The sequence below is a fragment of the Pan paniscus genome, chromosome 16 (genome assembly GCF_029289425.2).
Source record: "Pan paniscus chromosome 16, NHGRI_mPanPan1-v2.0_pri, whole genome shotgun sequence".
Lineage (NCBI taxonomy): Eukaryota > Metazoa > Chordata > Mammalia > Primates > Hominidae > Pan > Pan paniscus.
The window spans coordinates 38,580,343-38,594,864 of NC_073265.2; the positions used below are offsets into that span (position 1 = coordinate 38,580,343).

Below are 14,522 nucleotides of genomic sequence, written 5' to 3' on the forward strand. Positions count from 1 at the left end.
GCAACCTACTCATCTGACAAAGGGCTAATATCCAGAATCTACAATGAACTCAAACAAATTTACAAGAAAAAAACAACCCCATCAAAAAGTGGGCAAAGGACATGAACAGACACTTCTCAAAAGAAGACATTTATGCAGCCAAAAAACACATGAAAAAATGCTCATCATCACTGGCCATCAGAGAAATGCAAATCAAAACCACTATGAGATACCATCTCACACCAGTTAGAATGGCAATCATTAAAAAGTCAGGAAACAACAGATGCTGGAGAGGATGTGGAGAAATAGGAACACTTTTACACTGTTGGTGGGACTGTAAACTAGTTCAACCATTGTGGAAGTCAGTGTGGTGATTCCTCAGGGATCTAGAACTAGAAATACCATTTGACCCAGCCATCCCATTACTGGGTATATACCCAAAGGACTATAAATCGTGCTGCTATAAAGACACATGCACACGTATGTTTATTGCGGCATTATTCACAATAGCAAAGACTTGGAACCAAGCCAAATGTCCAACAATGATAGACTGGATTAAGAAAATGTGGCACATATACACCATGGAATACTATGCAGCCATAAAAAATGATGAGTTCATGTCCTTTGTAGGGACATGGATGAAATTGGAAATCATCATTCTCAGTAAACTATCGCAAGAACAAAAAACCAAACACCGCATATTCTCACTCATAGGTGGGAACTGAACAATGAGATCACATGGACACAGGAAGGGGAATATCACACTCTGGGGACTGTGGTGGGGTGGGGGGGAGGGGGAAGGGATAGCATTGGGAGATATACCTAATGCTAGATGATGAGTTAGTGGGTGCAGCGCACCAGCATGGCACATGTATACATATGTAACTAACCTGCACAATGTGCACATGTACCCTAAAACTTAAAGTATAATTAAAAAAAAAAAACAAAAAACATTAGTCAAACAAACAAAAAAAAGAGACAAACCTGTCAAGCTCCTTGTCAATTCTTTCCTGCTGCTGTTTTAGAAGTTTTATTTCTTCATTAATTCTGAGGTTTTCCCTATAAAGTTAAAGTTTGAAGTTAAATTTTAAAATAATGCAGGCATTACTAATTGGGAAAGAATAAATCAACAATTTACTGATATACACGTGTTAGTAAAAGCCCTCTACAAACCAATTCATTCCCTCCCTATGCACTATTTAGTGTAAAGAATCCCTCAGCACATTCCCTGTTACAAACATATGCCAAAGGTACCACCCACAACACCTGAGTACAGCTGGACTCCACCTTCTGCTACCACAGGGGCCCTCTAGAAAGGTGTCCATCCGTTTTTCCCACTAAGCACAGGAAGTCTAAGGGATATGTGTGTGTGGACGTACACATGCGTCTGTGGGTGGGTGGGCAGGAGACGGGAATGGGGACCCTTGGAAAGCAGGGGCACAGGCTTTTAGATCTGCCCGCTGGATAGGACATAACTGGTGGTCCTCCATTTACTTCTCTTGGAGGTGCTCCTTGGACAGCAGGAGGCACCCAAAAGGGAGGATCATCCTTTCTCCCCTTAAAGGCAATGACATCTCAAGGCAGTAACCTTGACAGCATGGATAGAAGAACTGGACCCTGCCCATTTGTTCTTGTAAAAATTGATGGATATTCTCTCATTAACCCATTCCTAGCTTCCTAGCACATAAGATTACCATGACTGACCACAAGCAATTATTTTATAAATTATTATGAATAACTGCAAATGTTCCCCCAAGAAAACATTTCAGGAAGGACTTTGCTGTCTTGATTTCCTTGCTTGACACCAGCCCAGCTGCCACCCCAGCTCCAGGGAATTCCTTCCACTGCAGGGAATTTTTCTGCTAGTCTTCCAGGGCTTATCTTTGTAAATGGACGATACTCCAGTCTCCATTCCCTGGAGCTCTTGCCTCTTCCTGTTGGGGTGCGCCCCTCCAGTCACACCAAGCAAAGCTTCCTTCCTTTCTTCTGTCACTCTCACTTGCCATGGCTCCATGGTTACAACATACACCCTTGACACTTACCTGAAAAGAATCTCTGAGTCTATAAGATGTTCAGACATGACTCTCCTCATCATTAAGGAACTTAGTTTAGATGATTTCTCTGATTGTTTCCAGTTCTAAAAAAGTATTATTTTATATTTAACAATAGTATAGCATCAACTTACATCCTAAAATCCTTTTGGTTCCTTGCAAATTGTCTTTTTGCCTCCTTTATAACATCACGGTATGTTGGAGCAGGTAGTGTGCTAGGCTTATTATTAAGGAATGATTTTCAATTAGGAACATTTGGGAAGTAAATAGTACCCTTCACAGAGGAACCAAGGGGACCGTGTGACCTTCACTTTTCAGTAATGAAGAGTCTCAAGTATAAACATGAATATTATGTCTGGAGTTACACTCAGAGGACTGAAAGAAGACAACATCACTTTAAACTTGTGTCCCATTATCTCAACCACAGCAACCATAGGGCACTATGATTTAATAGTTTCATAAATCCTGTAATTACCTTTTGTATGTGTTTGTTTTAAAAGCAGCAACTTGTTAAATGTAAATATTAAAAATTACCAAAATATTAAAAATGTACCAAAATTCATTTTTTTCTTATTTATTCATTTTTGAGACAGGGTCTTGCTTTGTCACCCAGGCTGGAGTGTGGTAACATGATCATAGTTCACTGTGACCTCAAACTCCTGGGCTCAAAGGAATCCTCCTGCCTCAGCTTCCTGAGTAGTAGACAGTTTCTTGCTATCTTGCCCAGACTGGTCTTGAACTTCAAACTCCTGGGCTCTAGCAATCCTCCTGCCTTGGCTTCCCAAAGTATTGGGATTACAGGTGTGAGCCACCACACCCAGCTTTCATTTTTACATATACTGAGAACCTTAAAGACTCTTTAATTCTAAGAGGCTTTGGGGGTAACTGGCAGCATGCGTGGCTGCCTCAGTTAGCCTGGCTTCTGCTATCTTCCCAGAAGAAAGGTGGTAATCAGAATGTCCAAGTATGTTGCTAATGAAGCTGGATTCCTCTGTCCTATTTCTGGTGCAGTCTGTGGATATGTCCTAACCTTGGCCTTAACCCATGCCTGATCTGGCAAAGCAGACACTTCCCTTTGAAGTGGCAATTGGCCAGTATTGGCCAATATTAGCAAGGAGACAGCTCCTCAGCTTGTGTTAAATGAAGACCTTAGCCTCAGTGTTACACTAGGAGCTCTTAAACCTCTGCCATCACTAAGATATAGGGGATGAACTGTCCTCTTACAGCCCCACTCCCATTGTGAAACAAACTTCAGTATTACCTTTCTCTGAATATAGTTTGCCCATTTTTAGAAAACTTTATTTTCCATTTCAAGGCTGTTCCTGATGCTCATTTTATTTATTTTTCACTAAGTATTTTATTCATTTATTTAAATAATTTATTTATTTTTCCCTTGGTAAGTATTTTCTAAAAAATAATTTCAACTTTTATTTTAGATCCAGGGGTTACATGGGCAGGTTTGATACGTGGGTATATTTCACGATGTTGAGGTTTGGGGTCTGAATGATCCTGTCATCCAGGTAGTGAGCACAGAACATGATAGATAGTTTTTCAACACTTGCTCCCCTCCCTTCCCTTCTCTTACAGTATGCAGTGTCTATTGTTGACACGTTTATGTCCATGAATACCCAATATTTAGCTCCCACTTACAGTTAGAACATGTGGTATTTGGTGTTATTTACTTAGGATAATGGCCTCCATCTGCATTCATGTTGCTGCAAAGGACATGAGTTTGTCCTTTATTTATGACTATGTAGAATTCCATGGTGTATATGTACCACATTTTCTTTATCCAGTCTGCTGTTGATGGGGATCTACGTTGATTCCATGTCTTTGCTATTGTGAATAGTGCTGCAATGAACATATGAGTACATATGTCTTTTTGGTGGAATAATTTATTTTTCTTTTGAGTATATACCCAGTAATGGGACTGCTGGGTTGAATGGTAGTTCTGTTTTAAGTTCTTTGAGAAATCTCAACTACTTTTGACAGTGGCTGAACTAATTTACGTTCCCACCAACAATGTATAAGCTTTCCTTTTCTCTGCAGCCCCATCAGCATCTATTGTTTTTTGACTTTTTAATAATAGTCATCCTGACTGGAGTGAGATGATATCTCATTGTGGTTTTCGTTTGCATTTCCCTGCTGACGAGTGATGCTAAGCATTTTTGCATATGTTTGTTGGACACTTGCATGTCTTCGTTTGAAAAATGTCTGTTCATATCATTTACCCACTTTTTTTTTTTTTTTTTTTTTTTAGTATTATACTTTTAAGTTCTGGGATACATGTGCAGAACATGCAGGTTTGTTACATAGGTATACATGTGCCATGGTGGTTTGCTGCACCCATCAACCTGTCATCTACATTAGGTATTTCTCCTAATGCTATCCCTCCCACAGCCCCACCCCCTCAACAGGCCCCCTGATGTTCTCGTCCCTGAATCCATGTGTTCTCATTGTTCAATTCCCACTTATGAGTGAGAACATGCAGTGTTTGGTTTTCTGTTCTTGTGTTAGTTTGCTGAGAATGATGGTTTCCAGCTTCATCCATGTCCCTGCAATGTTTTTTATGGCTGCATGTATTCCATGGTGTGTATGTGCCACATTTTCTTTACCCAGTCTATCACTGATGGACATTTGGGTTGGTTCCAAGTCTTCGCTATTGTGAACACTGCCGCAATAAACATACGTGTGCATGTGTCTTTATAGTAGAATGATTTATAATCCTTTGTGTATATACCCAGTAATGGGATTGCTGGGTCAAATGGTATTTCTCATTCTAGAGCCTTGAGGAATTGCCACATTGTCTTCCATTGTTGTGTCTTTTAATTGGGGGCATTTAGCCCATTTACATTTAAGGTTAATATTGTTATGTGTGAACTGGATCCTGCCATTATGATGCTATCTGGTTGTTTTGCCCGTTAATTATGTAGTTTCTTTATAGCATTGATGGTCTTTACAATTTGGTATGTTTTTGCAGTGCCTGGTACCGGTTGTTCCTTTCCACGTTTAGTGCTTCTTTCAGGAGCTCTTGGAGGGCAGGTCTGGTGGTGACAAAATCTCTCAGCATTTCCTTGTCTGTAAAGATTTTATTTCTCCTTCACTTATGAAGCTTAGTTTGGCTGGATATGAAATTCTGGGTTGAAAATTCTTTTCTTTAAGAATGTTGAATATTGGCTCCCAATCTCTTCTGGTTTGTAGGGTTTCTGCAGAGAGATCCGCTGTTAGTCTGGTGGGCTTCCCTTTGTGGGTAACCCCAACCTTTCTCTCTGGCTGCCCTTAACATTTTTTCCTTCATTTCAACCTTGGTGAATCTGACAATTATGTGTCTTGGGGTTGCTCTTTTTGAGGAGTATCTTTGTGGTGTTCTCTGTATTTCCTGAATTTGAATGTTGGCCTGCCTTGCTAGGTTGGGGAAGTTCTCCTGGATAATATCCTGCAGAGTGTTTTCCAACTTGGTTCCATAATCTCCATCACTTTCTGGTACACCAATCAAATGTAGATTTGGTCTTTTCACATAGTCCCATATTTGTTGGAGGCTTTGTTCATTTCTTTTCATTCTTTTTTTCTCTAATCTTGTCTTCTTGCTTTACTTCATTGAGTTGATTTTCAGTCTCTGATATCCTTTCTACCGCTTGATCAATTCAGCTATTGATACTTGTGTATGCTTCACGAAGTTCTCATGCTGTGTTTTTCAGCTCCGTCAGGTCACTTATGTTCTTCTCTAAACTGGTTATTCTAGTTAGCAATTCATCTAACCTTTTTTCAAGGTTCTTAGCTTGCTTGCATTGGGTCAGAACATACTCCTTTAGCTCGCAGGAGTTTGTTATTACCCACCTTCTGAAGCCTACTTCTGTCAGTTTGTCAAACTTATTCTCTGTCCAGTTTTGTTCCCTTGCTGGCAAGGAGTTGTGATTCTTTGGCAGAGAAGAGGCGTTCTGGTTTTTGGAATTTTCAGTCTTTTTGCGCTGGTTTCTCCCCATCTTCATGGATTTATGTACCTTTGGCCTTTGAAGTTGGTGACCTTTGGATGGGGTCTCTGAGTGGACATCCTTTTTGTTGATGTTGATATTATTCCTTTCTGTTTGTTAGTTTTCGTTCTAACAGTCACGCCCCTCTGCTGCAGGTCTGCTGTAGGTCTGCCCCAGACCCTGTTTGCCTGGGTATCACTGGCAGAGGCTACACAACATTAAAGATTGCTGCCTGTTCCTTCCTCTGGAAGCTTCATCCCAGAGGGGCACCCGCCAGATGCCAGCCAGAGCTCTCCTGTAGGAGGTGTCTGTTGGCCCCTACTGGGAGGTGCCTCCCAGTCAGGATACCCAGGTGTCAGGGACCCACTTGAGAAGGCAGGCTGTCCCTTATCAGAGCTCTAACGCTGTGCTGGGAGATCCGCTGCTGTCTTCAGAGCTCCAAGTATGGATGTTTAAGTTTGCTGAAGCTGTGCCCACAAACGCCCCTTGCCCCAGGTGCTCTGTCCCAGGTAGGTGGGGGTTTTATCTATAAGTCCCTGATTGGGGCTGGTGCCTTTTTTTCAGAGATGCCCTGCCCATAGAGGAAGGAATCTAGAGAGGCAGCAGCGGCCTTGCTGAGCTGCGGTGGGCTCCATCCAGTTCGAACTTCCTGGAGGCTTTGTTTACACTGTGAGGGTAAAACTGCCTACTCAAGCCTCAGCAATGGTGGACACCCCTCCCCCCACCAAGCTTGAGGGTCCCAGGTCAAGCTCAGACTGCTGTGCTGGCACGAGAATTTCAAGCCAGTGGATCTTAACTTGATGGGCTCAGTGGGGGTGGGACCCGCTGAGCCAGACCACTTGGCTCCCTGGCTTCAGCCCCCTTTCCAGGGGAGTGAACTGTTCTGTCTCACTGGTGTTCCAGGTGCCACTGGGGTATGAAAGAAAACTCCTGTGGCTAGCTTGGTGTCTACCCAAACAGCCGCCCAGTTTTGTGCTGGAAACCCAGGGCCCTGGTGGTGTAGGCTCCAGAGGGGATTCCTGGTCTGCAGGTTGCGAAGACCATGGGAAAAGCACAGTATCTGGGCTGGAGTACACGGTACAGTCCCTAATGGCTTCCCTTGGGTGGGAGAGGGAGTTCCCCGACCCCTTGTGCTTCCTGGGTGAGGCAATGCCCCCCCCCGCTTTGCCTCGCCCTCCTTGGGCTGCACCCACTGTCCAACCAGTCCCAATGAGATGAACCAGGTACCTCAGTTGGAAATGCAGAAGTCACCTGTCTTCTGTGTCAATCTTGCTGGAAGCTGCAGACCAGCGCTTTTCCTATTAGGCCATCTTGCCAGCAAAGTCCTTGCCCACTTTTTAATGGGGGTATTTATTATTTGCTTGTTCAGTTCTTTAAGTTCCTTACAGATTCTGGATATAAGACCTTTGTTGGATGCATAGTTTGTGAATATTTTCTCCCATTCTGTAGATTGTTTATTGACTACGTTGATGTTTTATCTTGCTGTGCAGAAGCTCTTTAGTTTAATTAGGTCCCACTTGTCAATTTTTGTTTTTGTTGCATTTGTTTTTGGGGACTTAGTCACAGATTATTTCTCAATGCCAATGTACAGAATGGTGTTTTCTAGGTTTTCTTCTAGGATTCTTATAGTGTAAAGTCTTACATTTAAATATTTAATCCATTTTGAGTTAATTTTTGTATATGATGAAAGGAAAGGGTCCAGTTCCAATCTTTGGCATATGGCTGGCCAGCTATCCCAGTACCATTTATTGAGTAGGAAGTCCTTTCCCCATTGCTTGTTTTTGTTGACTTTTTTGGAGATCACATAGTTATAGGTGTGTGGCTTTATTTCTGAGTTCTCTATTCTGTTCCATCAGTCTATGTGTCTGTTGTTGTACCAGTACCATGCTGTTTGGGTTACTGTAGCCTTGTAGTATAGTTTGAAGTTGGGTAATATGATGCCTTCAGCTTTGTTCTTTTTGCTTAGGATTTTTTTTGGCTATTTGGGCTTTTTTGGTTTTATGTGAATTTTAGAATAGTTTTTTTCTAATTCTGTGAAAAATTACATTGGTAATTGGATAGAAATAGCATTGAATCTGTAAATTGCTTTGGGTAGTATGGCAAGTTTAACAATATTGATTCTTCCAACCCATGAGCATAGGATGTTTTTTCATTTGTTTGTGTCACCTATGATTTCTTTCCACAGAGTTTTCTAGTTTTCTTTGTAGAGATCTTGCACCTCCTGGGTTAGATGTACCTGTGATTACAGGTGTGTGCCACCATGCCTAATTTTTGTATTTTTAGTAGAGATGAGGTTTCACCATGTTGCCCAGGCTGGTCTCAAACTCTTGAGCTCAACTGATTTGCTTACTTCAATCTCCCAAAGTACTGGGATTACAGGCTTGAGCCACTGTGTCTGGCTGAGATCTTTCTAACTTTTTGAGGTAAGCATTAATGCTATAAACTTTTGTCTTAACATGGTTTTTGCTGCATCCCAGAGATTTTGGTATGTTGTGGTTCTGTTTTCATTTCTTTTAAGTATTTTTTTCCTTTCTGCCTTAATTTCATTGTTTACAGTCAGGCAGGGGCAATTTGTTTGATTTTCATTCAATTGTGTGGTTTTGGGAAATCTTTTTGGTATTGATACCTATTTTTATTCCTAGAGTATGGCTGATAAGAGTTTGGTTTTTTTGAATTTATCAAAACTGCTTTATGGCCGAGCATGTGGTTGATATTAGAGCATGTTCTGTGTGCAGATGATAGCAATGTATTTTCTGTGGTTGATGGGTGAAGTATTTTGTAGGTATCTCTTATGTCCTATTGGTTAAGTGTCTAAATCAAGTCCTGAGTTTTTTTGTTGGGTTCTGCCTCGATGATCTGCATTATGTTGTCAGTACGGTGTTGAAGTTCCCCGTCCCATTATTGTGTGACTATTTCTTTTTGTATGTGTAAAAGTAGTTGTTTTATGAATCTGGGTGATCCAATGTTGGGTGCATATATATTTAGGATAGTTAAGTTTCCTGGTTGAATTGAACTTTTTATCATTATGTAATACCCTTTGTCTTTTTTTGACTGTTGTTGGTTTAAAGTCTGTTTTATCTGGTATAAGAATAGTGACTCCTGCTCTTTTTTGTTTTCCATTTATGTGATAGAACTTTCTCCAGTCCTTTAATTTGAGCCTAGGGGTGGGTGTTGTTACTTGTAAAAAGGGTCTCTTGAAGACAGCAGATGGACTGATCTTGTTCTTTTATCCAACTTGCAACTCTGTGCCTTTTCAATGGAGCATTTAGACTGTTTACATTCAAGGTTATAATTAATATGTGAGGCTTTGGTGCTATCGTGAAGTTGTTAGCTGGTTGCTTTGTAGTTTCTATTGTGTCATTGGTTTATAGTATCTGTGGCTATATATTCAAGGGTGTTTCTGTGGTAGAAGGTATCCTCCTTTGTCTTCCCTTTTAGAACTCCCTTAAAGATCTCTTATGAGACAGGTCTAGTGGCAATGAATTCCCTTAGTGCTTGCGTGTCTGGAAGATTTTATTTCTCCTTGCTTATGAAGCTTAGTTTGGTGGGATATTAAATTCTTGGTTAGAATTTCTTTTCTTTAAGAATGCTGAAAATAGGCCCCCAATCTCTCCTGGCTTATAAGGTTTTTGCTGAGAAGTCTGCTGTAGCCTGAAGGTGTTCCCTTTATCTGGCCTTTTTCTCTAGCTGCTTTTAAGATTTTTTCTTTAGCACTGACCTTGGAAAGTCTGGTGAGTATATGCCTTGGTGATGTTCATTTTGTATAGTATCTCACAGGTGTTCTCTGAATTTCTTGAATCTGGTTGTCTACCTCTCTAACAAGATAACAAGATTAGGGACACTTTTTGAATTATTCCTTCAAATATGTTTTCTGTGTTGTATACTTTTTCTCCTCTCTCAGGAATGCCAATAATTTATAGGTTTGGTCACTTTACATAATCCCATATTTCTCAAAGATTTTGTTTATTTTTCTTAATTCTTTTTTTAATTTTTTGTCAGACTTGGTTATTTTGAAAGACTGGTCTTCAAGCTCTGAGGTTTTTTCTTCTGCTTGGAACAGTCTATTGATAAAACTTTCAACTGTGTTTTGAAAATTTCAATTGAGTTTTTGAATTCCAGAAGCTCTGATTGATTTCCTAAGATGTGTATTTCTTACTTCATTTCCTGAATTGATTTAGGAGTTCCTTTGTGTTGACTTTCAACACACTCTAGTGCCTGTGTTTAAGGCTGTTGAGCAAGATGGAAGAGTGACTGTATTTTCACTTACATGAAAATAGCTCTACCCAATACGATTTTATTTGTTGCCTGGCAGAGGCCATCCCAGGAAGTTTCTTCCCAGTTAAGGCCTCATTTTGGGATGAGATTTGTTTCCATTGTGTTCCTGAGGGCAACTCATTTTACTCCAGGAGAGAAATGTAATAGTGATGTAGGTTGTATTCAAACAGTAACTAACTGAATGGCCAATTTATCCACTGGAATTTCCTGCTTTCAACTTATTGTTCTGGCAACCTGTAGTCTGAAAAACAGCATTGTCTTCAGGCATCACATGATATCCATGAGATCTGATCATACTACACAAATTACCCTGCATTCAGGAATCTCCTACATGATATTGCTGGAATAAGTGTCCATATGAACTACAGTTTTGCTGATATGAATTAATTCTGCATGGTATTATTTAAAAATAAAACATCCTTAGGCTGAATCCAGGTTACTTTCAAATTTTGGCTTTGAGATTTCATTCTGCATAGTAATATTTTTTATCATTTAATAAACATTCAACATTAACACATTAGTCCTCAAATCTAAAAGGAAAGTAGTGGAAGCCTCATTTTAAATAATTGAAGCAGCGAAAACTAAACCTTATGAAATCTCATATTGATGAATGTTTCAGCATGACTTAAAAATATGATTGTACAAAGAATATTATAGAAGCATTAATGTAATCAAAAGAAAATTATCATAATCCCATTCTCCAAAAAATAAAAATTATTTTCATTTTTCTGTGTCTTTTCATCTGTTACATACAAATACATATTTTACAATATTGTTATAATGGTATGGTTGCTTTCTTTACCCAACATACTATCATAATTTATGCATTCAAGTTTTATAATAATTATTTTAATGTTTGCAAAAGGTTACACTGAATGTACATACCTAAGGTGCTCTATTTCTCTGGTAATATAGCATGGTACTAACTTTGTTGTGTTTCTTTATGTGAAATCACTAGTTTCTCCTCTCATCCCCAATTGTGTGTTCCAATATGACACTTTCCCCACAAGAGCCTAGCGAGGGAGGACTGTAATTCTTTTATCTGAAATCCCTCTGAATTCGAAGGAAAGATAGCCCTGGTCTTGCTTAGCTTGGACTTGGAGCGATACACATAATTGAAAATAGAGGTGGTGGTCCTGCTCATTACAAAAACAAGAAGTCTGCAATCTCAGTTATGCCAGGTTTCCATCTTTAGCTTTTTTCCCCACTTTGGCTGTCACAGACTGTGAAGGAGTCTGGCAGCCTTCAAATAAAAGGTTCAGCAATCTTCCTGAAATGACTGAAACTTGAAGATATCAAGTTACTTTTAATGCCCGTCTTAACTCCCTCCTGCTACATCAAGTGACTGAACATCTAAAATCTTTTCTGAGTAAAAGTTGCAGAAAATTGAATATTATTCTTCTTGTAGAATGATTAATACAACCAATGATACACTTTTTCTAAAGTATAAATGGTGTTGAGCTGCTTAAACTTTATTTGCATACAGCTATTACCTGCTACTATTTAATTTCTTCCTCAGAGTGCCTGTTAGAACTTCAAAGATTTTATTCTTCTACAAAGTTATTGTGCTCTCTTGAGTATCGTTTCCATGATTATTTGTGAGGGAGGTGATGTATTTGTCACTTTGAACAAATTTTGGATTTTCTTTGACTTGTACATTTATTATATACTATTGGTATTGAAATCAAGAATTATGTTTTGTTTCTTATAAATCATTAATTTTGAACATATGACTTTATTGAAATGAACTGGGTAGACATACGTTCCTCATAAAGTCATTCTAATTGTAAAATTTGGTCATGGTTGTACATTTGTGCTGTATAATGAAGTGCTGGGCTGCATGATGTTGGTGTTGACTGAAATCTTAGCATTTTCTTGTACAACTCAGTGGTGATGGTTTTCAGTAGATTTCTGTTGAAGTGTGTTAATGAATATCTTAACTTTTATTCTTTTTAGACACTTATAACTATAAATTTTTTCCAAATTAGAAAAAACAGAATACTTAGACCATATCCATTATGAACAATGGTTATATTCTACTCCTTGGGGATGAATGTGGCAACATGTTTTTCAATTCCACCATCTGAATTGGCCTCATACTTTATATTCCCATGCACTGCTACATGGTAAGCCACTGAATGGAAGATTCATTTGGGGACAAATAAAATAGTCCTTTTCTGGGACTTCACAACAGTGGTTGGGATGTAACAAACTAAGACCTTCTCAACTCAGGACTCTGGGGTCTTTCATCTCCCTTTATAATCACAGAATATTAGAGAAACAAAGGGTTTTGGAAATTGTAGAATCCAATTTAATTAGATTAGAAATGAAGAAACTGAAGCTTCTAGAAGTGAAGTACCTTGCCTTTGAGAGATTGAGTGTGTGTGAGAGACTCAGGAAAAGAATGGCCCAGGGGCAAATTTCGTACTTATCTGCCAAAAGTATTGTCCTAGAATTGAAACCAAGAGGTTAATTTGATCAGGTCTGCCTGCCCTGCTTGCTTTTGGTCACTTGCTTTTGTTATTTATTTATTTTTCCTTTTTCCATGAAGCTGAAAGCCATGCTGCTGAACGCGAAACAACCTTTACTGGCTACTTGATAGATACCATCCATAGTTCACCAAAACAACACTTCCGTTGTTTTTCAGAAACTTGGGCCAGCTCCGGTCCAATTCACACTGGTTGAGACCACCAGCCCTTGAGCTGGGCCTGCACAAGTGCGCAACAAGTGGCCTTTTGACCATGGAGGGCCCAAAACTCTACCCTCAGGTTGTGCTAACACGATTTTCTATACATATGTCCTACAAAATGCTATGAAGCCTGACTATGCTTGCACAGAATGAACCTGTTACTTCATTTTCCCCATTGCCAATCACCTTTCCCCACACCTAAGGCCACCCCCATTTCCCTAACCCAAAAATATCCCTAAGCCTTATTTTAGGGGAAGTAGATGTGAGAGCTGTTCTCCTGCCTCCTTGCTTGGCAGCTTTGCCAGTAAATCTTTTCTCTTTTGCAAAACCTGTGTCACAGTGATTGATTCACTGTGCATGGGCAGAACAGACCTGGACCTCGGTGATAACAGAATGAAGCTTCAGGAGGCTTTGCTGTCTATCTTGTATCCCTTAGAGATAGTCTTTGGATTATCCTCAGAGTTGTTTCTGAGCATCTCAGGCTTAAGGCGAAAGTGCCCATTATACACATAATGCTAATTGTATAACAAGTAAAAGGAAGCTAGGCAGCAAGCTGTGGCCAGAATCTCCTACTTTATACACTAGAATGCACTTAGTTCTTAATCCTAAAAACTACATTCTTGAAATAAGCTTATTAGCATGTGGCCTAAACTGATCTTAGAGCAGTTATATTCTGTTTAATGTTTACCTTTGCCTATAAGTAAAATATTTTAATGTTAGATTTGTAGTTTACCCAACATCCATGTATCAAAAACATTTTTTAAAAGGTTATAAGCACGTGACTTACTCTATAGGAAATAACATCATTGTTGGAATCTTACCCAGATTCTAAATGGCCTAGAATTATATGTAAAATAGGATTGCAGTTCTAGTAAGTTTCACTATTTAATACATCATTATCAGCAGTTTTGTAGTATACTCAGGAAATTGAGGGAAGGGCTATTGAAAACATTAACACTTATTCAAGTAAAATAATTCAACAAAATTGCCAGGACTTGTATTAGGCATGGAGACACAAAAATAAGTAGAGACATGGTGTTTTGCCCTTAAGAAATTAGTAAGAATAAGAAGTGACAACATTTTTGAAGTAGGAGACAGAAGAACTATAAAATTTAGGAATAAAGACTGTAACAGCTTAGTGATCTATGCTTTTAGTGCAGGGTTGTTTAAAAGTAGATGAAGGTGCTTCTCCTTTCTACTATAGCATTCTATGTATAGGACAGATTATTGATGACCCTATTTCCCTGTCTTTGCTATTAGATTGCTTAGCACCCTCATACTAGTATCAGTGCTGGTATGTAACAGGTATTTGGTAAAACAAACAGTAAATGTTTACTGTTCTTTGCATACTGAACGAGTATTCTTATTGGTATCTAGGTGCAGTTGAGTTATAGATTTCATCCTGAGAAGCTTAGTTATTATCGTAAAGTTAATTAGTTTTTGCTACTTTGTTAAAGAAGTCAGAGAAGTATTGATAACCTTCAATGAAAACTTCCATTAAAATGGATAACATTGGCCAGGCATGGTGGCTCACGCCAGTAATCTCAACACTTTGGG

General features: G+C 39.3%; 1 protein-coding gene across 1 annotated transcript in view; it reads right to left on the reverse strand.

The window, feature by feature from the left end:
• FAM227B (family with sequence similarity 227 member B) overlaps window positions 1–14,522 on the reverse strand; it is a 300,149-nt gene that overhangs the window by 10,067 nt on the left and 275,560 nt on the right. The window contains exon 14 of the mRNA XM_055098575.2: window positions 2,165–2,242. Within this exon, the coding sequence (XP_054954550.1) occupies window positions 2,165–2,242 (78 nt within the window). The remainder of the gene's footprint in view (window positions 1–2,164; window positions 2,243–14,522) is intronic.